Genomic DNA, 24,228 nt, shown 5'->3' with positions numbered 1-24,228 from the left:
TTATTGGCTCTCAAGGTTGTTCCTCTTGATCTCACAGTTTCAGAATATCGTATATTATGTCCATCCGGTATTTGCTGTATTAGTGTTTTTCAAGTGTGGGGCTTGGGCTAAGGTTTTTGTCCCATTGTACTTTATGGTAATGACTTGTAATACAATAGAATCATTGATCATGAAACTGATCTGGCTTATGTTCCAAGTGTGGTCACCACCTTTATACTTTGGGAGGTATATGATGGAGGGGCTTAGCAATTACACATCTTTTTTCTCCTTCTCAGGTGCTCAACCTGTGAAGGAGACATTCTTTTACCCTCCCAGTCGTCCCCCCAGACCATTTACATTTGAGAGTTTTGAATTTTTTGAATGGCATTTTAATGTTGTTGAGACTTGTTTGCTGATCGTGATGGGAATCACCATGCTAGCACACATACAGAGTGTGTTTTGCCCACGACTGATTTCAAGAGTTAAGCAGAGTCAAGTTTGGGTCTTGTCTGGGGTCAAACGACGATGTAGGAGGACCGAGAGATTTTCCCTGAGGCTGGACAGCCATGAGTGGCAGGGTGTGTGGGATAGTATGGGCAAGTATCTAGGTCAGTGGGCCCCTCCAGTACTTTGGAATTTCCCTACTGAACAACTGCAAAATCCAGAAGAATTAGTAAAACACTTAAATGAGGTGTGTGGTCATTCTGGCCATACCAGAGATGGACAAATCATGGCAACGTGCTGGGGCTTGGCCTATGCTTACAGGGCCTTGTTCAACACTATCCAGCACCTTCAAAAGGAAAAGAATGTCGGCGGATCTGCGGGCAAAGCAACAGTCGCTACTCAACCTTTGGCTGCAATGAACTGCACAGCTACCCCAGCGGCAAGTACAGCAGCTGCTCAAACTTCAACTGCAACAGACAGCGTGGTTACCCCAGCTCCAAGCACAGCAGCTGCACTAACCCCAGCGACAAGTACAGTCGCTACTCAAACTTTGGCCTCAATGAACAGAGCAGCTACCCCAGTGGCAAGTACAGCAGCTGCTCAAACTTCAACTGCAACAGACAGCGCGGTTACCACAGCTCCAAGCACAGCAGCTATACCACCCCCAGCAACAAGTACAGTCGCTACTCAAACCACAGTGATAATCACTGCAGCCAAACCAGAGGACCAATTCGTACCAATGTCGGTTGCCCCTGTACGCAAGAGAACAAACAAAAAGGAGGCAAAAAGGGTGAAGCGAGATGAAGAACCAATGAATTCACCACCCGGTCCAGAATCTGATCAGGAGTCATCATCACATGACAAAGAAGAAGAAGAAGAGGTAACTTCTCAACCTCGGACCTCAACAGAGCTGCAGAATATGCGGAAAGATTTTACCCATCAACCAGGGGAGCACATCATCACCTGGTTACTCCGATGCTGGGACAATGGGGCCGATGGTCACGAACTAGAAGGTACAGAAGCCAAGCAGCTGGGATCACTTGCTAGAGAAGGGGGAATTGACAAAGCTATCGCAAGAGAGAAAAAGTCCCTCAGTCTTTGGAGGCGGCTCTTGGCAGCTGTGAAAGAAAGGTTTCCGTACAAGGACGATGTTACGAGTCGTTCGGCCAAGTGGACTACTATAGACAAAGGCATCCAGTCTCTGAGGGAATCGGCCATCGTAGAGATGCTCTATCACATCAAGCCGAATAACGGGGATACACCTATAGATCCAGATGAAGTCGAATGTACACAACCCATGTGGTGAAAACTTACACGGAATGCACCGTCATCATATGCCCATGCACTGGCAACAGTAACCTGGAATGACATAGTACCACTAACAGTGGATGAAATGGTTCATAAACTCCGAGAGTTCGAAGACAATCTCACCCCTTCCATCATCTCAGCTGTGAAAAAACTGTCCCAGGACCTCGAACAATTGAGGGACAATCTATCTGATTTATCCAGCTCCTCATGTGTACCAACACACGTCTCAGCTATTAACAAAAGGCATCCTATTGTTCAAGAGAGGAGATACAGGAGGTATACGCCACGGGCTACCCTATGGTTTTACCTGCTGGATCATGGAGAAGACATGACAAAGTGGGATGGAAAACCAACTTCAGGTTTGGAGGAATGGGTGAGTGAAGAGGGGAGCAAGCGCCAAGACTGATCATCCCATGAGAGCTACGGCTTCAGTCTCTGGTGAGCAGTTTCCCAGATGGAATGGAAGAGCTGATTTTACTCCAGCTCCTGTGATAATGAAGAATAATCCCTTCTACCATGACTTAAGTGTCCAACGTTGTGATGACCATTAGAGGGGCCCTGCCTCCAGCCAGGTGGAGGTAGGGGACAATCGGATTTACTGGACTGTGTGGATCAGATGGCCAGGCACATCAGTCCCACAGAAGTATAAGGCTCTAGTAGATACCGGTGCACAGCGTACCCTGATGCCATCAAGCTGTCAAGGGGTGGAACACATCTATATTTCTGGAGTGACAGGAGGATCCCAAGAGTTGACTGTGCTGGAGGCTGAAATCAGCCTGACTGGGAGGGAATGGCAAAAGCACCCTATTGTGACTGGCCCAGAGGCTCCATGCATCCTCGGCATAGACTACCTCAGGAGGGGATACTTCAAAGACCCAAAAGGGTACCGGTGGGCTTTTGGTATTGCTGCTTTGGAGACAGAGGAAATTGAGCAGCTGTCCACCTTGCCTGGTCTCTCAGAGGATCCCTCTGCTGAGGGGTTGCTGAAAGTCGAAGAACAACAAGTGCCAATTGCGACCACAACAGTGCACTGGCGGCAATATCACACCAACCGAGACTCCCTGATTCCCATCCATCAGCTGATCCATAGACTGGAGAGTCAGGGGGTGATCAGCAGGACCCGCTCACCCTTCAATAGCCCCATATGGCCAGTGCGAAAGTCTAATGGAGAATGGAGACTAACAGTAGACTATCGTGGCCTGAATGAAGTCACACCACCATTGAGTGATGCCGTACCGGACATGCTAGAACTTCAGTATGAACTAGAGTCAAAGGCAGCCAAGTGGTATGCCACGATTGATACTGCCAATGCATTTTTCTCAACTCCTTTGGCAGCAGAGTGCAGGCCACAGTTTGCTTTTACTTGGAGGGGTGTCCAGTTCACTTGGAACCGACTGCCCCAGGGGTGGAAACACAGCCCTACCATTTGCCATGGACTGATCCAGACTGCACTGGAACAGGGGCAAGCTCCAGAACACCTGCAATACATTGATGACATTATTGTGTGGGGCGATACAGCGGAAGAAGTCTTTGAGAAAGGGAGGAAAATAATCCAAATCCTGCTGAAAGCCGGTTTTGCCATAAAACGGAGTAAGGTCAAGGGACCTGCACAGGAGATTCAAGTTTTGGGAATAAAATGGCAAGATGGACATAGACAGATCCCCACAGATGTGATCAACAAGATAACAGCAATGTCTCCACCAACTAATAAGAAAGAAACGCAAGCTTTCTTGGGTGCAGTGGGGTTCTGGAGAATGCACATCCCGAATTACAGTTCGATTGTAAGCCCTCTCTATCATTTGACCCAGAAGAAGAATGATTTTACATGGGGCCCTGAGCAGCAACAAGCCTTTGAGCAAATTAAATGCGAGATAGTTCATGCAGTAGCCCTTGGACCAGTCCAGACCGGACCGGATGTAAAAAATGTACTGTACACTGCAGCTGGGGAGAACGGTCCTACCTGGAGCCTCTGGCAGAAAGCTCCAGGGGAGACTCGAGGTCGACCCCTCGGCTTTTGGAGTCGGGGATATAAAGGATCTGAGGCCAGCTATACCCCAACTGAGAAAGAGATACTGGCAGCCTATGAAGGGGTTTGAGCTGCTTCAGAAGTGATTGGCACTGAAGCACAGCTCCTCCTGGCACCCCGGCTGCCCGTGCTGGGCTGGATGTTCAAAGGCAGGGGCTCCTCTACACATCATGCAACTGATGCTACATGGAGTAAATGGGCTGCACTAATTACACAACGAACTCGAACAGGAAATCTCAGTCGTCCAGGCATTCTAGAGGTCATCATGTACTGGCCAGAGGGCAAAGATTTTGGAATGTCACCAAAGGAGGAGGTGGTGCGTGCTGAAGAGGCCCCACCATATAATAAACTGTCAGAAAGTGAAAAGCAGTATGCCTTGTTTACTGATGGCTCTTGCCGTACTGTGGGAAAGCATCGGAGATGGAAGGCAGCTGTATGGAGTCCTGGACGACAAGTTGCAGAAACTGCTGACGGAGAGGGTGAATCGAGTCAGTTTGCCGAGGTAAAAGCCATCCAGCTGGCCCTGGACATGGCTGAACGAGAAAAGTGGCCAGTACTTTATCTCTATACTGACTCATGGATGGTGGCAAATGCCCTGTGGGGGTGGTTGAAGCAATGGAAGCAGAGCAACTGGCAACGCAGAGGTAAACCCATCTGGGCTGCTGCACTGTGGAAAGATATTGCTGCCCGGGTGCAGAGCCTGGTGGTGAAGGTACGTCATGTAGATGCCCATGTACCCCAGAGTCGGGCCACTGAGGAACACCAGAACAACCAACAAGTGGATAAAGCGGCTAAGATTGAAGTGGCTCAGATGGACTTAGATTGGCAACATAAGGGTGAATTATTTTTGGCCCGGTGGGCCCATGACACTTCAGGCCATCAGGGCAGAGATACAACATATAGATGGGCCCGTGATTGAGGGGTGGACTTAACAATGGACACTATTGCCCAGGTTATTCATGAGTGTGAAACATGTGCTGCAATTAAACAAGCCAAGCGGTTAAAGCCTCTTTGGTATGGAGGACGATGGTTGAAGTATAAATATGGGGAGGCCTGGCAGACTGACTATATCACACTGCCACCAAGCCGCCAAGGCAAGCGCCATGTGCTTACCATGGTGGAAGCAACCACCGGGTGGCTGGAAACATACGCTGTGCCCCATGACACTTCCCGGAACACTATCCTGGGTCTTGAGAAACAGATTTTGTGGCGACACGGCACCCCAGAGAGAATTGAGTCAGACAATGGGACTCATTTCCGGAATAACCTTATAGATATTTGGGCCAAAGAGCATGGCATTGAGTGGGTATATCACATCCCCTACCATGCACCAGCCTCTGGGAAAATCAAACGGTACAATGGGCTGTTAAAAACTACACTGAGAGCAATGGGTGGGGGAACTTTCAAGCATTGGGATACACACTTACCAAAGGCCACCTGGTTGGTCAACACCAGAGGATCTGCCAACAGGGCTGGCCCAGCCCAGTCAGAACTTTTACATATTGTAGAGGGGGACAAAGTTCCCGTGGTGCATATGAAGAATTTGCTGGGGAAGACAGTCTGGGTAATTCCTGCTTCAGGTAAAGGCAAACCCACTCGTGGGATTGCTTTTGCTCAGGGACCTGGATATACTTGGTGGGTAATGCGGGAAGATGGGGAAGTCCGATGTATACCTCAAGGGGATTTGATTTTAGTGGAAAACAGCCAGTGAACTCAATTGTATGCTGTTGCCTGCTGTGTAATGCTTTTATAGCCCATCAACTAGATGTCTCCAGGTCACCAGCGACTGGCCCTGACTTCCCTCCAGCCATCATCCCAACAGAGAATGAACTTTGAACATCATGGACTGAATGGACTCGGCAGCATTATAGGGATTGGTCCATGCACTAAGGAAATGATCTTTTCCTCTTGGTCTGTATGTATATGGATGTATATATATGGGAGAGCGATGGTGTATTGAAAATGTGGGATCTGAGCATGACGTGAATGGTATGGAATAAGGGGTGGATACTGTCCTGGGTTCAGCAGTAGCAGTCATGTTTTTTTTTTTTTCCTTTGTGTTAGCTGGTGCAGTGCTGTGTTTTGACTTCCAGCCTGAGAACAGTGTTGGTGAAGTCGATGTTTTCAGTTGTTGTTAAGTGATGTTTACCCTGACCAAGGACTTTGTGAGGCTCATGCTCTGCCAGGGAGGAGGGGAAGCCGGGAGGAAGCACAGACCGGGGGCGCCTGACCTGGGCTAGCCAAAGAGGTATTCCATACCACAGCACGTCATGCCCGGGGTGGGGGGTGACTGGGAGTTACCCGGAAGGACACAGGCTTCCGGGTGGAACTCGTTTTCTTGGCCAGTGGTATCGTATTCTCTTCCCTTGTTATTTTCCCTTATCATTGTTGTAGTTGATAGTAGTGGTGGTGATTTGTGTTGTACACTGGTTGCTGGACTGTTCTTGTCTCAACCCGTGGGAGTTGCACTTTTTTTCGATCCTCCTCCCCGTTCCTCCGGGAGTGGGGAAGGGGAGAACCCCGGTGGGGGGGGGGACACGGACCTCGATTGTTGTCAGCTCGGCACCACTCACTGGGAGTGAGTGAACAAGTTACCTGACTGGGTTTAAACCACGACAGGGTTTGGTTTTCTTTCCTCTACAGGGGAAAAAGTATGCTTATTAACTACATATGAACTGCAGCAAGTATTTTTGGTCTCATTTTAAATGTTACTCTGTTCCTTGTTTTCTTTAAGCCTTTTTCCCCTCATTGACACTTGAAAATACCTTTGTTTCAACTGCCTGTTTTAAAAACTGTTTCAGTATACAACAAGAAATGCATATGCCTCAGAAATCAAGAAACACAAAGGTAATTAAAATGCGTATTACTAAAATATCAAATGCTTTCAGAGCATCCTCCCCTTCTAACCAAAGGAGAGAACAATCGTTTACATTGATTGCACCAACACAGGCAACACAGGTCAAAAAAACCAGCTAAATAACCACCACCAATTTTGAAGTTGCCAAATGGGAATCTTAAAACAATACCCCAAATCCAGCCACTTTCTAAGATCAGAAAGGCACAGTTCCTTTGATGTGAAGCTTTATTCTTCTGCTTCACATCATATTAGCTTTCCCTTTTGGCATATCATACTAACAAAGTTTCTTTCTTAGGCAAGTTATCCTGGCTCTCAACTTCCAACCAAATACAGTAACGTACACTGCTCTGCCAAGAATTTTCACCTTTGCTCACTATTCTTTATTGCACATTAAACTTAATAACATAGCTGTAATATCTACACTATAGTGCTGTGTTGCGAAAGCAGTGGGTATACCTGCCAATGGAATTTTTGAGAAGGTAACCAACATGCAATATCTTAAATCATAATTTCATTTCTCAAAAAAAGATTACAAATTTTGGACCTAACAGGGTGAACATATCTTATGCCACAACTCTGTTAATCACAACCTTATGCCAAAACCTGCTCAGAGATACTGAAGTAAGGATAACAGCACAGATAATTCTGTATCCTCTATCTGGAAAAATAAAATGTTCTTTTATAAGGTAGATGTCCCTAAACTGCTTAATGCTTCAACAGATCTTTGAAGAAATCATTGATTACTGTGTATCCTACTCAGAATTAATCCCCCAGGTAACCTGAATATTTCAACTTCTGAAAAATGCGTCTGCTAAGCTAGTAAATTAGCCTGGTAAGTAGGGTATTATACTATTCCTGTATGACAAAAGTAATCTGTGGGTAAATTATAAGTATTGTTGGTTTAGCACTAAATAAAATCCTAAATCGATGATACTTAAAAATCTTTCAATATCACAGTATCTTCAGTTCAGATGTTATGTCTTACATCAGGCTTGTAAAGGCTGAGCAATGGAGCACAGTACTGAAACTGCCCAGCCAGGTTCAGAAAAAAAAAAAAAAAAAGGGGGGGAGGGGAGGAAGCCTCACTGATACTCAGATCTCATTTGGTCCTAAGTTCACCATGTTATGCTAAAAAATACTACTACAAAATCCAATTTGTACAGACAGCCAATTCAGCTGTTTTGTCATGTATCACATTCCCCTGCAATGCTGTTTCCAGGAACACTGTCGACAGAAATAGCTAGGAAATCTTGCCCCTCACACTGTCAACATACCCTTTATCAACAGCCAGCAGCTTAACCTGGACAGCAAGAGGTTCAAACCCACACCCTTCGCTCTTCATCATGCCCTTTATCAACATACCCTTTATCAATAGCCAGCAGCTTAACCTGGACAGCAAGAGGTTCAAACCCACACCCTTCCCTCTTCACCATGCCTCTCTCCCCAAAGTCCAGTGGGTGCAAATCTTTTGCCATTTGGGAAGTATGACCTCTGACTGATTATTCCCAAGAAGCAATGATCATATCAAAGGACACATCTGTCATAGAAGTATGATGCAGCATTCAACTTAACAGCAAACTCACAGGCTTTGTCTCCAATACACACTTTAGTAACTGTTAATTTCAGAAGACAACAAAAGTAGTTCCTTATCTGTTTGAATATCATCTTGTGAAAGCTTTGGTTCTCAGATGGAAGTAGCATTTTTTTTTTAAAAAAGGCATGCAAATTCATTATCAGTTAAAGGGGTTGTATGTAATTTAAGACACCATAACTTTAACACTCCAAAGCCTGACTTGGAAGACCACTTAGATTCGAAGTCAGAGTAAGACACTAAATACTCTAAATTCCTATTTCCCTGGAATTAACACTTTGTTCTTTTTTTTCAACTACAGATTACTAAAAGATGTTATCAGAGCCCTACAGAGAAGAGGTGCATAAGTGGGGGGCCAGAAACAGTATCAAATATATTAACAGCGACACCTACTTAGGAGCAGTTTGAAAGATACTTCTTATCTATGTAATCTGGAGCTACTTCACACTAGAACAATGACTGCTGAAAGACTTTTTCCTTCTTTTCTTTTTTTCCCCCATGTAATCAAGTTGTACTAGCTTTCCTGCACAGGCTGTTAGTTTCAGTTTTCACACTGACCAAGATATTCACAAGCAGAGCACCTAACTAAAAAACATCAGAAACAAAGGTTGGATGAGAGAGCAAAAAGCATACTACCAACTACTTTCCTGTTAAAAAGCAGGTCAGATTTGAAATCGATAGTATCAACTCAGCAAAATAAGAAATAATAGGAAAATTGACTGAAAATACTAAAAAAGGCATTATCTTATGAGCTTCTCATCAGTAGCTCTCCTCTAAAATTATAGGTGATATGAACCAAACTTTTACAAGAATAGTCAATTGATAATATAGCTGTTTGTTTTATTGTGGTTTTTTTTTTTTTGGTTTGTTTCAAAATCACAACATGGAAATGCAAAACTACAAAAGGCTAAATATTCAGCCAATTAAAGTAACACCTTGTCAGTTACATTAACTTAATTTCTATCCCACATAATGATATATTAGAATACATTAACAGAAAGAAACCTAAAGATTTCATGCTACAGACATGAACAATACAGATAATTATGAATAGATGATAACCAAATAATAAAGTTCTGGAAAGAATGAGTATTTTCACAGTATTGATGCGTTAAAATTTGAAATGAAAAATCAGTTTCTGTGTTAGAACTTAAAACTTTGAACTTTAATCCTTAATGAAAAATGTATCGAGTTTAATATTCTACTGAAATTAACATTTCACATCTTTACTGGCTACTAAAAAGTTCAGATGCACAGTTATAACATTCACACACTAGATTTAAGCCAAAGTTACTGACTCAGCTTACACACCACTTTTCACAATGGTAATCATGTTAGTGGACATATTCAGACTACAAGAAGAGATAAACTTAGAAGCCTAGAAACAGTAAGCTCATTTTTATCAGAGAAAATAATTGGACAGATACTGAAATGAAAATTTTACAAAGGAAACATGAATTACTGTGCATTTAAGCATCATTTTGGAAGTGTTTACAACAGTAAGTCATTACAAAAAATAAGACCACCATATTTTCAGGCAGCAATATCAATATTCCCTTGTAATCTTTCTCTTCCCCTTCTGCCTCACACATTTTTTGCTCTTTATTCTATCTCCCATAAATCTTTACAGTACCAGGCAGGTTAAAATTAGCAATTATCTACCAATGTTATCGTCTTAGTAAGATTAGATAATAGCAGAAAAAGGCTACTAGAATAATTTTAAAATAAAAATGCTTGACATGTGTATGTACTTTATATATGACTTAGAGGAAAGAGAAAACCAAGCAAATGCCTGAAGTGCATGAACACCAAAAATGAAAAAACTTACTTAGCATTCTAGGCAGAGAGATAAGAGGAACAGTGGATGAAAACGAAAGTCATATCAGGGGATGGAAAGCATATGGGGAAAATTTCAACAGCTAACTTAGGCAAGGAAAGCAAAAAACTTAAAGCCATTCTCCAATGGCAAGGAAGGTCTACTTGAAAACTAGCCTTCAGCCAAATATTCATATACAATCCTCTCCCAGTGGAGAAATCTGAAGGGATATTTTGAAAATGTTAAAAGACATTATTTAAATACATAGCAAGTCACCTTGAACAACTTTAACATAATCTATTAATCTAGAACTCCAATAAGAGAAAAAAATCCTATTTAAATAAATAAATAAATAGATAAATAAATAAATAAATAAATAGTATGCAGGTCTGCATAACTGCTCTAGGGAAAAGCATTATTAATACTAAATGTACACAACATATTATATTCATTTAAATTTAGAGGACTGAAGACAGCTTTCCCCCCAAAAGCTAACAAGGATTAAGTTTTGCATATTTTTCCAAAGAATCTATTTATAATTTTTTAACAGTAGAAGTTAACTGTGCTAAATAGTCCGACACCTTCATGAATTAGGCAAGTAAGTTTTATTAGCTTGGCACAAGCTAGAGCTAGAGAAATTAAATACTAACATCAGCAAAAATAGCATTCACTTTTTAAATGAATCTTAAGTCTTCTGGTCTGTAAGCAAAACAACTCAAATTACTTAATTTACACACACAGCAGCTCTCATATCCATACATCTTACTCACTTGATTCGGACTAGTTGACTTTTAATGAATTTTCAAGTTATTTCAGGTTGGACACTACACATGATAGAATGTCGGTTTAAACTGAATACTCACGAACTACGAACAAAGAAGTAAGACCTCTTAATGTAATAGAAAGTTCGAGTTCAGAAAACAGAGTCCTGGTTTATCTGCTACCTTAATTTTAAAGAAAATCCAGCATTTATATATTGCAATTTTTAGGTCTTACAAAAACTAAGGCTTTGCTCACAGTATTGAGCCACATGTGACTATTTTAGTTAGAATTTTGTACTGCTGCTCTCAAGCATGATTTATTAAGCATTACAATGCTTCAAAAGCACACAGTAAACAGCCCATTTTACTTGCTGCAGCTGAATTAGTGGTGACAAACTTCTGTAAAGTGCCGTGTCCTATTTCAACTGGACATAATAGTATTAGCAGAATATGCCAAACTACATTTTCACCTTTTTTTTCCTTTTTTTTTAAATTTTATCTATATTCTGAATAATACAGGGATGTTAAAAAAAGTTAAAAAAAAAAAAAGTGATATTAAAATTAAGTGACATAAAAAACCTACTAGGTAGTAAAGTCACACACTACTAAAAGAATCTCAGACACTAAGTAAAATATAATTTTTTTTACCTTGGTTCCGATGTCAGCTTTATAACTGTCTTGTGTGGCAAAGAATCTTGGCCAGACTGAATGTCATCCTACAAGAGAACATTGAATTTGATTTTGAATACATTTAAACATATATGAGCTTTGTCTATTATATCACCTTTATGATGTACAAAACCATGACAGCCTGACCATAAACCATACCATAAATTAAGACCTATTTTAGCACTTAACATAGGACGACCACAAAAGTTTATGAAGTACTTCAGACTGACAAAATAAAAGGCTTAATTTAACCAATTCCTTGAGAAAGATCTGCTTTTATTAATGTCTCTTATTTGACACCAGTATCAAATCATCATCCCCATGTTTTAATTTTGCATACATGATAATTGCTAACTTCCTTCAAATTTTGCAAATACTTCTCATATTTTTATTAGCTTTCCCTTACTATAAAGTTACTCTGTGAAACTCCAGACTCCTATATATTCATTACAAGGATTTAGAGTTCAGTTTTTTGTCAGATCTCATAGTTACCTTATACGGTAGAAGAAAATTTTCCAAAACCATGAATTATAATGTGTGTACAATTTTTATGGGGTATTAACTACTTAAAGAATTGTTTCATAATACTGATGAATTCTTACATTTCACTAGTTTCTTACCTTTCTCTTTTCTTAAATACAGTATGACGCAGTGTTCACTTCAAGTGAGAAAAGGTAGTGACTATTGCTGTCACTACTGCATTAGTCTTTATATAAGAGAACAGCCAAGCTGATAATGTACTGTTATATTCTTATTGGTTCATATAATGGTGACAACCATAGACTTTGCAACTGAAGTATAAAGCTCCCAGTTCCTCAGAATACTCAAAAACATGCTTAAAAACATGTTTCTCAATCCAAGTATTGCCACTTACATTAAAGATTTTTTTCTGCACACAAAGAAATAAGGAATGGTGCAATGGTTAAATAGCTTTACTTTTATAGGTTGGATCTCATCTTATTGGCTGGATCATTCAGGGATATCTAAGTTTATTCTATTTTTGAGTACACTGTCTTCCAAACAATCTAGTTTTTGTTTGTTTACTAATGTAGAGTCTGTAAAACTTATACATGATGTACAAAGCATTCACTTATCAGCTCAGGAAAACATGATGCTTTTGTGTGTAACGCAAGCAGTCTCATTCTGGAATCTTTCAATCATGTCTCATTTCCACCTTCCTTTTTTCTGGCTTGAAGAAGGGAAATATTAAATATTCTCTTGGTTTTACCTGCTATCTACTGGAATGCTGCTACAGTCTGGCTCTACTCTTCTGACTACATGTTTTTTTCTTCTACACCCCCTAAGACAACAGCCATTTTCAATCTTAAGTGTTCTGCATTTCTCTTTCTCAAAATCCTTGGCATTCATTCCAAATGCCCATCTCCAAGCAACTCTTGATGTCAGCTTCCATCAGCCACAAACATACCACAATGATATTTCAAAACAAGTGCCTTTGAACTTTCTACTTGCTCATGGTTTGCAAAAGGTTTTTTGTAAACATCCTGAAGTTCTCCTATCAGCATTCTACAAATCACATATAAAAAACATTTTGTGTCATAACCAAAGTACTGAGGGAATATTAGATTGATGACATGCTGCAGTCACTGTATATCACACAGATAAATCATAATCTACTTTTGTTATCACCCTTTTTTTCCCTGCTTCATGTAAGTAAAAAATTCATTGAAAAAAGAATTTTCTTTTTTATTTCTGCTTTCACAGTGGTAATAATGGGTTTGACTTAGTATGTTCCTAGACAATTTACAGTTTAACCAGCAACTGGTACTTATATAATTCAGTGGCATTAATCTCATGAAGAACAGGAACAATGAAAGTTCAGCAAAATGTAACATCACAACATTTTCCTATATAATTCAGAACAACTTCAAAATATTCTTACTTTAGGAAGGTGCATATTCATTTTGTTAGCACATTCATTTTTATCCAGCCAGGATAAAAATTACATACTCATGGCACACCCATATAGCACACACCCATAGGCACATTTATGCAGCACATACGTGTGTACATTAGGATCAAGGACATAAAACCTCTGAAAAATGGGGGGGGGGGGTGAAAAGGGGTTGTGCTGTTCTGAGTTTTTGGGGGGGGGGGGGTGAGGGTTTTGTTTGTAGGGTTTTTGCCTGTTTTTTCTAATATACATGACTTTTAATATACATGACTTTTTTTTTAATATACATGACTGGAATAGTAATTCAAGGTTTAACATATCTGGCATATTTAAGCCAGCAGAATAAATGTCATGCAAGTTATGTCAGAAGTCTGAGATAATCATATAAAAAAACCTGCCTTGATACTTCCATGTTTATGCACAAAGAAAGTATCTCATTTTCTCTCTATTCCAGGTGTATGGAGTTCAGTAGGATTCCCAAGACTACTTAGCTAACTCAACAGGGAGCTATTGTGAAAAAACTAAGAATTTTGAAAGGAAACAATATTAGCAAGTGTGTTTCTTCAAGGTGCTCTTCACTGTAAAATGGGTCTCAAACTGTTACGGAAGCATCTGTTGCCAACTACCATTGGTACATTTCTCCTTTAAATGATTTCAGCTAAGATAAAAAAACACAAGGTCTTGTCTAGACCTCGTCTTGCAAATTCATCATAGGCTTATGGTCAGGATAGAAATTTTCCTCATCCTCCATTTGTAAGCAATAAGTAAAGTCAAATTACAGGATGCTATTATCTATTCACTTATCATATTCATGCCACAGAAGTCACCAACAAATCTATGCCAACAAAAAAATCAGAACACCTGGGTTTAGTATGTGATTCACAAAGTGGAACAAAATAACCCCATTCAATTTAGATGTCCAGGGGGTTTTCAGTATTAACTGCTGAAGTTTCCTTCAATAACTTCAATTAGTATGAAACTCATTAGTAGCAGATTTCTGAGCAGGTATTAGCAGCAAATTTTATTCTAACTTTTCCTTGGCCATTCAAACTGTACTGAAAAGACATAGTTCACATTTCATGTTTGGAGGAAATAAGAAAAATAGCTCACCATCTTCAGGAACGGAGTTGATGTGTCATAATTATAAGCACTTTTATCCTTTAGGATAAGAATATGAGCAGAGTCAGTTATCACTTTCTTCAAGTTCATTATTGAATGGAAAAGCCTGTTAATATTTTAAAGTCTTAGTTAGTTTTTGGTTGTTTTTATTTAATGTGGTAACATCAAAGTTTAAAAAGATTAGTGAACTCAAAAGTACTGAGTTACAGAAAAATATTTTAAGTCATTATAGCATAAAATAAAGCACAGCTAGTTGCAGTGGGTAACCAGATTGCAGAATACACAAATATTCTGAATTTCATTGTATTCCTACCTTGCATACCAAAAATGAGGTGCATCTCCACCCCTCTTTTACACTAAAAAATGAATATTCTCAAATACCAAGTACTTTTTCAAAATGCCAATCTTACAAAAGTTTGTGGTTTATACGTTTGATTTCCAGTATCTATAGTTCCAGGGGAAAAAAAAAACCTGGAACACTGCACAAGGACTGCCTTTAAGCAAGTTTAGAATAACAATCAGAAACATAAAAAATTAGATTTATCATTATTTCCATTGCTTCAACCAACATAAGGTTTACAAATTCTTAAATACAGAGATGTGTCATTTTATTTGTAAAGTGATAGAGCCTTTATTTTACTCTCTCATAACCAAGTGCATTGCACATGTTTATACCTTGGTTATATGTAGCCATATTAAAAAAATTATGGAATTTAAAAATACTTGTAATGAATACCGTAGTTTAAATCAAGAAAGAGTATTTTAGAGGTATCTAATGGAGAAGCTCTACCATCAACCATCCACCATTACCTACCTCAATTAGTCAAATTTACTAGTACTTAACTTCCCAATATGTACCAATTTTCTGAACACATAATTAAAGCATATATCTATGTACACACATATATATACATACTTATGTATGTTGGTTTTCAAAGATATTCCACAAAGTAGCTAGCACAATAATTTGTCAATGCTCAGAAAACAACTACCCACCAGATATAACAGCAATGAACAACAGACAAATTAAGTAGAAGATCAGCACCACGAAAAGGATTTCCCACACTGAAGGAAGTTAGGTATCAGTGTAGGATTTTCCAAGGAATATATACTTAAATTAGCTTGTCTTCTCATCATTGCCTTAGCCAAGGCAGATATAAAATGTTCTAATATATAACAGCTACTGCATAAAATAATAGTCCTGTTATTAAAGAACTCTTGGTATTGTGTCTACCTAGCTTCTTTTGAAACCTCAGAAATTTTTTTGAACATCAAATTTTTGATTCAGAGGATTAAAAATATTTCATGATCAAAGAACACAGGTAATCACATCAATTTCTTTTGTACAGCAGCACTTGCATTACTGAGCATGTTGCTAGCTATAGCAAAACTGCATTTCTGGAATAAATACTGCTATTTTTATAAAAGAAAGGGAAGTTAAGATTCAATTTTACATATGTATGATAAATTACCTAGTGCCATAATCCACAACTACCCAATCTTTAGATGTTCCTGTAATAGCATCATGATGCTGAAAGAGTCCAAGGTTCCTCCTAGCTTCTGTCAGCAATTTATAGTTATCCACTGAAGGAAATACACTCATTTTCTCATATTTACTGTACTGTACCAAAGCCAAGGAGTAGAGGATTTCAGCTGCCCTGGAATTGCAGAGAAGAATCAAATATTTATATAGATTTAAAAAGCAAAAAAAACAACATGCATTTTATCTGAATAATAAACTGATTTTTGTTTGTTAGGTATTTTCTCATGCCGAGTTCCAAAAGTTCTTTAAACATTAATCATGTACTTTTTTGCCTGTTTCTAGCTTCAAACAGTTTAAAATCACTGCTACGCTTCATCATCAACTGGCTTTATACCTTGTAAGCTTCTTTCAAGGCTTCAGTGATGAAAAATACAGGTTTAAAATAAAAATGATATTTCAGAGTAACATATAATTTTCACAAATGTGTGAGGTGTATAGATCTGACCTTAAAATGATACATTAACAATAGACTGCCTTACATGAGACAACTTCCATTTCAAAAAGCAACTTAAAAAAAAATAATTCTTTTAAAGAAATATATTAATCTATACACTCTATATAATATGTATTCTGCCATCTGTACTTTAAGCAAACTAAATTCTCCTAAAGACTTAGGCAGTTCATACACCTTCTCACTATACCTTCACCTGAACAGTGAGAACACAGGATTCAAAAACCTGTAGACCAAACGGATTGCAGAGCCTCTCCCACTACTTATGCAAAAGCCTACCACCAAAATATTACCATTAGGTTATCATTTGCTTTATGACAATCCAAATTTATTTTATAAATAAAAAACAGTTAAAATTGCCAGGAATTTTGACTATCTAAATAACAAAGATACTTGTAGAAATTTTAGGAAACCATCTGTTAATTTTTTTATCTCATTTTTCTAAAACATCACAGTTCAGTTTTTGTAAGTCCAAAAAATCTCAGATTCATTAATTTAATGAAGGTTTCTCAAGCATACAAAGAAACCAGGAAGACATAAGTTAATGTTATAAAAAGCTAAGAAAGCAAATTACCATATGTTCTTGAAACGATTATAAAATGAACATCTAAGCATGTATATAAAAAAAAAGCAAAACACATTAACTTTTACACCATGTTGTCAGAGGCTCACATGTTCAAATTTAAAACTAGGTACAGGAACAAATTTTATAACCATACTTGACTTCGGTTTTCAGATTGTGCATTTATATTAGCTGTTAACATGAGAAGCTCCTTTGGATTCAGTTGAGTTTCTTTTTCAATCACACAGGTGATAATTACATAAAAACTGTAAATGGCATATGTCAAACTAAATGGTACACTGTACATATTCATTTCATATGTACATTTCACTGCACATATTAATTGCTCAATTCATTTTCAAACTGCCAATATTTGAGGAATAGGATGAGATTTTGCTCTTACAGGTAAGATAACTGCTCAGAAGCTACACAGAAAAATCAAGGTGTTAAAAGTTGCAATTCCTTCTTTTTATTACTAGTGTACTTAATGGCTGTGACTTTGACATGGCCTAGTGTAATTCTTAGCACATTCCTCCCACTTTGTTCTATTACAGCTGAACTTGAAAGGAAAACAAGTATATTGCAGTTAAAAGCATCAGACTGATCTAGTGAATAAAGCCTGAGAGTGTTACACCTTTTTTAAAAAATTTGACCTAGCAGCAAAACACTAGCCTAACTGCAGCTATAAAGAGAACAAGAAATTTCAGTCCCCAGACTACTGGTTAGATTTTTCTCCTACAACCCACGTCAATACCTCTTTTCAAAAAAAAAAAAAAAAAAAGGAAGTCCATTATCTACAAACAATGTAAAATCCTTAAACCTTAAACCCAAAAGAAATAACATAAAAACAAAGCTGTATAGTAAATACACTTTGAGTTCACACTGCTTCACTTTAAACCCACTTTGTCTATAAGGAACACTTAGAACTCTTTGACTCAGAAAAATAACTGATTCTGTTTTACAGATCCATGTAAGTAAATCAGTCTCTTAGATGCAGAATTTTCTTTTCAAGTTACAATATTATTCTAAACATTGTAACGATTCACTGGTCAATGAAAGATCCTCAGCTGTGAAACCAAAAAGAAAAACATTTTGTTAGGAAGCACTTCAACCCTAACTAAGCATTTTTCTCTCTCCAGTATCTTTCCATAAAACCTGTATATAGCCTTGGTTTGTTTTCCACCTCTGTTTCAAATTGTTGCAGAATACCTCAAGTAGTTATCACTTTAATTTGTTACTGTATTTCTACTGAATAGGACACTGCAAATAGGCTGAAATTTCCTTCAATAATTGCTCAAAGCCTACATTAGGTTACCTTTAGGTCTACTTTATATCCAACCTGAATTAATTTTTTTTTTTCCACCAAGAGTTTCTTAACTCTAAAGATACGGTCTTTTCTATCCAGCTGCAGAGTCAGAAGTATCACTGCAGCCACTGTAGCTTTTGTCCTACTTATGAATTATTTCAACCATTTTTTTTGGCTGATTTACAATACTTTTCCCTGATATACTGGCAAAAAATGAAATCACAAAATGCATTCCTACCTTGTCCCCAAATATGCTGTTGTTCTTTGCATCTTTAATTATTACATTAAGCAAACTTCTGGTCATCGAGTTCATCACCCTTCAAACTACAATTCATCCAACTCTCACTTAAGATTAAAAATCTATTATGTCAGCAATAATGTTAATCTCTACTACAAAATCCTTAAGCTTTCTTGCACTTTCTTTAATGTACAACCCCAAAACTTTTTTAAAAGCAGGAGAAATCCAACCAACCAACTCTTTTTACTTAAATGACCAGCCATCATAGCAGGTCCTGAGGTTGAAGAGTGTTTCCTGGCTATTAAGTAGCCATGAAGAACTTCTTACTCTCAATACTGCTGGAACTTAAAAGCATTTATTCTTGGTAAAGAATATACACACATACATATTTACCTCATTTTCATGTTTCATTCTCTGGCATATATATACATACACTTATATATACACAGTAGATAGATACAAGTCAGCTTAAAAAAAAAAAAAAAAAAAGTGGAAAATTTAATCCCGAGGTTGGGGAAAAAGTGTTATTAAAGATGATCATAATGTATTTCCTCTGACTTAAAAAATGAAAGACAAAACTCTCAACTCTGCTGTTCTCAAAGCTAATATGCCATCTTTAAAGATTCTCCAAGTCTATGAAAACAAAACTGTCCCTAAATATTATATTAAAACCAGCAAGAACACACCTATAGTTTTTTCTCTTACATGTTATTCATAGTAGATCATGAAGGATTAAAAGCTTCCCAGGCACATTTTTAGAAACATGCTTTGTTTTGGTTTAATTCATATAATTGAAGGTTTTTAGCTTTCTTCCAGCGATTCTTTACCTCTAAGTCCAGCCCCATTTATCAGAAGTTAAAGTGAAATTCTTATATGAAGAAATCTTTTAACAGTTTAAAGTTGTAAATACTACAAATGTAAGTAAAGTCACGTTTTTCATACATAAGAAAAAAACTCCAGAAAAATGGCAATAAAGGAAACACATTCCAAAGTTCTGTTTAAAATACTGCCGAAGGCAGTACTGTCAACTTCTCATTATATTATTTTTACATTCTTCTGCCAAAGGGATCCTAGCCTTGTGTTTTGTCATTCCTCTCAGCTTTGGTCTTATTTTTCTTCTCCTTCCTGACAGTCTTTGGCTTCTTTCTTCCCTGCTTTCCCATTTGTGAAACTTCCCCTTCCTGGGCAATGCAATGCCTTAAGGAAGGATTTCTTGGCACTGCAGAAGATCTTCTCTAGCACAAAAAAAGTATGAATATAGAATAGAAAAGGGTCTGAAAGAACTACAACAGGTGTACTTTAAAGGGTCCTTCCAGAAGACAAAACATGTCTTTGCTACTATGAATCCTAGGAAAAACAACGTTTTGGAAACAAAGTTGTGGCAATGGATGAAATATCTAGGCTTTACATCATATGGCATCTGTCCCAGATTTCTTTCTGGAGCCTTAAAATACAGTAAAATGGTTTTACAGCGTCTCATCTGAAGCTGCTACAAGAACCACTACTTCATTACCAAAATTTAGCAGTAATTTATTTCTTCAAAGATGCAAAGACTTTTCAGCAGAGCAGTTCCTTACAATCTGAGATCATTTGCCACACAATATTCCTGACTACTTCTTAATTGCCCCTAACAACCCTTGTAAAATTTCCACCTTCATATTTCTCCCTTTAAGATTTCACAGTGTAGCCATAATGACAGACTGATCTGACAGCTACCCAAATCTGATACAGAAATAAAAGCATACTACCTGCTATTTTTCATCGAAAGAGGACTTGCTGATCCCTTGAATAGTATTTTAGAACAATTTATCTGTTTGGGCAGAAAAATATTGTTGTATTTCTGTGAATTTATTAAAAAAAAACCACAACAAAAAAACCAAACAAAACAGATACACAAATTAATTCTTGTGTCAAGAACTACAGCTGGGGGGCACTGGGGTTATTCTTATTAAAAGTAAACTTAAACTGTGCATTTATAAATCACTTTTCCATCTGTCCAGCATATTTAGAGTACTTATACATTCATCTCTCCCATGTTCCAAGACACACGCTATGAATTTACTTATGGCAGTATTTACCGTAAGTAGGATTCCAGGACTCTATCCAGCCGTTTATAGAAGGGTCGTGATGTGAAGTATCCACTCCAATAATGATGATCTCTGTCTGCATAGGTGAAGAAGTCGCCACTTAAAACAGGGAAAAATGAATTGCTGCTCTTTTCACCCAAACTGCTTTCTTTGCGCAGAGCTTCAAAGTAATCTGATAAAGTTCCAAACTGGGCCTGAATAAAAATTAAGATCACTATAACATAGTTCCATTTTCTTGATTTAGACATATGAAGAGAATGAATAAGCTTGTTTTCATATACATTTCAGAAACGTGCCATAGCAGAAACTATCCTAAAGACCTTTAAAGCTTCCCTAAATATTTTTCACATAAGCTGAACAGCTCTTCCAAAAGCATTTCAACTTCAGCAAGACAGACACGGACAGGATCCACACGAACGATCAAAAATGATCAGAGGGATTGAACACCTCTCCTGTGAGAAGGAAAGGCTGAGACACTTAGGATTGTTCAGCCTGGAGAAGAACATGCTCTGGAGTGACCTTACTGCAGCCTTTCAATATTAAAGGGGGCTTATAGGAAAGGTAAGGACAGGATTTTAGTAGGGCCTGTAGCAATAGGACAAGGGACAATGGTTTTAAATGAAAAGAGGGTAGACTGATATAAGGAAGATATTTGTTTTACAACAAAGGTGGTGAAACACTGGAACAGGTTGATCAGAGACATGCTAGATGCCCCATACCTGGAAACATTCAAGGTCACGCTGTACCACGCTCTGAGCAGCCTGATCAAGTTGAAGATGTCTCTGCTCATGGCAAGGAGGGTTGGAACTAGAGGAACTTTTCATGGTCCCTTCCAACCCAAACTATTTTATGACCCATGAAATATGAAATACTTATATATATATATATACACACATACACAGTGGCATTTAAAATACAAATGAACCTCAACAAATAAGAAAAGCATTCTTTCATGTCTTATGTGTAAGTCTCTCATAAGGTAAGTAATATCTCAATATTATGTAAATAGATGTCTGGACTAAGTACAAAACTTACTTTAATGCAGTAAGTGCATAGCTGAATTAATCCTGCTTTTCCAAAATTAACTCTGTAGTTCTCCAGATCTCCAAACTATGCTTAATCCAAGATTACTATTCATCAAAAAATTAGCAATTGCTTTAAGAAGCTGAGGTGAGGGGGATTAAATTTTGTACAAAGAAACTGTGTTTAGAGATGTAACATGGGGGGAGTACAAAACAATCATTGTCTGCTGGTCAATTTTAAAAATTCTCAGCTAAATAAGGCAGTAAAAGCCCTTAACAGGGTAGGTAAAAAGGTGATAACCTCAAGCTTAAAGAGTACAAAAAAAGGAGGAAAATAAAAAGGGAGAGGGACTGATGTCAATGTTGCCAGCACCAAGATGCTGTTAAAGAAGGCAGGCACAGCAAACCAGATTTTGAAAGAGAGTGGAAAAATAATTAGTGAATGTGGGAACAGCACAGAAGATCACTTTACCACAAATATTCTCATAATAAACTATAAAGATACTTCTTCAATGTTAAAATTGAATCATTTATATACATATATATTAACAAGCAGCATTTAAAGTAGCATGCCACAATTTACAACACCAGAAAATAAGCTTTTATTAAAATCTTTTTTAAATCACTTGGAACATAAGGACTATTACTCTGCAACAAAGACACACTATTTCAATATTTGAAAAAGCAAACCAAACAGTATTCACTCTTCAAAATCATTCAGAACATCCAAGTATCTGTTAGGTGGAAACAGCACAACTTGCCACTGTGGCAGTAAAGCAGAGAAAGAGACATACCGCCACAGAAATCTCAACCTTGGTAATACTTGCCTTATCAGGCACTTTTAGGTCTTTGGACAATTGGATTTTTCCTTCACTATTATAGACAACTACAAGACAGTATTCAGAAGGAAAACAAAAGTACCAAAGGACCAAGAAAAATCAGGCATAGGCAGCCTCCCTTCTGTATCCTGGGTTACATCAGAGGAACAAACTCACCAGAGGAACCAGTAAAGTTGAAGAAAACTCATGCTAATGTCAGGTGAATGAAAACTGTGAAATAACCTGATAGACTCTTCTACTGGCATACAAAAAGTCTCACCTTAATTTACGCATAATAGATGTAAAGAAGATCTCCAAATAGGAGATTAAACTCCCTGAAAGCAAAACAGGTATCTTTTACAGTAATCTACTTTTAGGAACACAGAATAGTTTCTGGCATGTGAATGCTAACAGGTAAACACACTAGATAAACAAGTGAAATTTGTTCGAAAGGGTAATTTCTCATAGGATCAGGCAAAGAAGGCAGTCCCCTGTGTAAGTAGTAATATCCTATGCATCTCAGCACTTAGGAAGAAATGTGAACTCTTCTTTTATATAATCTAGGTTACTCGCCTGTGGAGTTACAAATCACTGGGGAAGGTGCAGCAGAATGTGAAAATTCTCCACCTAACCTCATATGTCCACAGATAAGGAGACATGCTCCAGCGTCAACAGTGATCCCTCTAAGCAAAGTACCCTATGTATGAAAGGGCTGAATCAGAGGATTGCATATATTCTTGTCTGGGTATCAAGAACCAGAAAAGGGCTGAATACTTGTAAGAGGGCCTCAAGGGCTGGTGTGATTCCCAAGGTGTTAATCCTGGTGGGCAAGCCAGGGCTAAGGAAGTAGATTCCTAGAATATTTGATAATGGGCTGAGCAGAATCTTTCAGATAAGGATCCTTCAGATGCCTCAGGACAGGAGTGGTCCTGAATAACCTCAGAGCTGGAGCCTTCAGTTTTTGTCTCAGAGAAGGAATCATCTAGCCCTGGTTAGCAGAAATGGAAACTACAGAAGTATGCTGCATTAGTATATAAAGAGTAACTACCTGCACACTGTATCCATTTTTTGTGTTAGCACAAGCTTTAGATTTAAAAGATGGATTTTAGATTTGAAGAAATACTCTCCAGGTCTATCTCCCTCCACTAAGACACAGCAGGCATTCATAAACATGTCTACCACACCCCATAGGAAACAGACGGAAAATCCAGCTCTCAGACAAGCTCCAACTCCAAAAGATCATCTCTCTTATGCAGAACAGAAGCCCAGAAGTCAGCAGGAAGAACAAACACACTACAGTCACTACTCAAATCTGTAGTAAGAGGAATGAGGAAAGGTTTTAGAAAAGGTGAGAGGCAAAAATGCACACAATATCTGAAAGAGACCAGACATATTTAGAAAGCCTAAATGCGAAAGCTGCAATAGTGCTCTCTCATGTGATACTCAAGATAACACAAGGTTGTGGTTACATATTTCTTATTCCCATGCTGAAAGATGATGAAAAGGTGTTTGAGTACAGTGACCATCTACAGTGCAAGAAGTCTCTAAAGCACTCATCTTACACATCAGAATTTATGAATGTGCATATTAACACTCAAACATCATTAATGATGTAAAGTGATACTTCACAGAATCATACAATCATAGAATAGTTTGGGCTGGAAAGGACCTGAAGCTCATCAAGTTCCAACCCCCCTGCCATGGGCAGGGGACACCTCA

General features: G+C 38.3%; 1 protein-coding gene across 4 annotated transcripts in view; it reads right to left on the bottom strand.

Moving 5' to 3' along the window:
• Positions 1-24,228, bottom strand: part of MAN2A1 (mannosidase alpha class 2A member 1) — a 119,838-nt gene that overhangs the window by 60,114 nt on the left and 35,496 nt on the right. For all 4 annotated transcript variants that reach the window (XM_061478702.1, XM_061478703.1, XM_061478704.1 and 1 more), the window contains 4 exons: positions 20,661-20,863; positions 15,955-16,140; positions 14,474-14,588; positions 11,431-11,498 (listed from right to left, as the gene is read on the bottom strand). In XM_061478702.1, the coding sequence (XP_061334686.1) occupies positions 11,431-11,498; positions 14,474-14,588; positions 15,955-16,140; positions 20,661-20,863 (572 nt within the window). The remainder of the gene's footprint in view (positions 1-11,430; positions 11,499-14,473; positions 14,589-15,954; positions 16,141-20,660; positions 20,864-24,228) is intronic.

Source organism: Pezoporus flaviventris, unplaced genomic scaffold (assembly GCF_033815535.1).
Source record: "Pezoporus flaviventris isolate CSIRO_AGI_PZ_B2104156 unplaced genomic scaffold, CSIRO_AGI_Pfla_v1 ptg000130l, whole genome shotgun sequence".
Taxonomy (NCBI): domain Eukaryota; kingdom Metazoa; phylum Chordata; class Aves; order Psittaciformes; family Psittacidae; genus Pezoporus; species Pezoporus flaviventris.
Note: the sequence above shows the minus strand (reverse complement) of the source record. Positions and strands in the feature narration are given on the sequence as shown.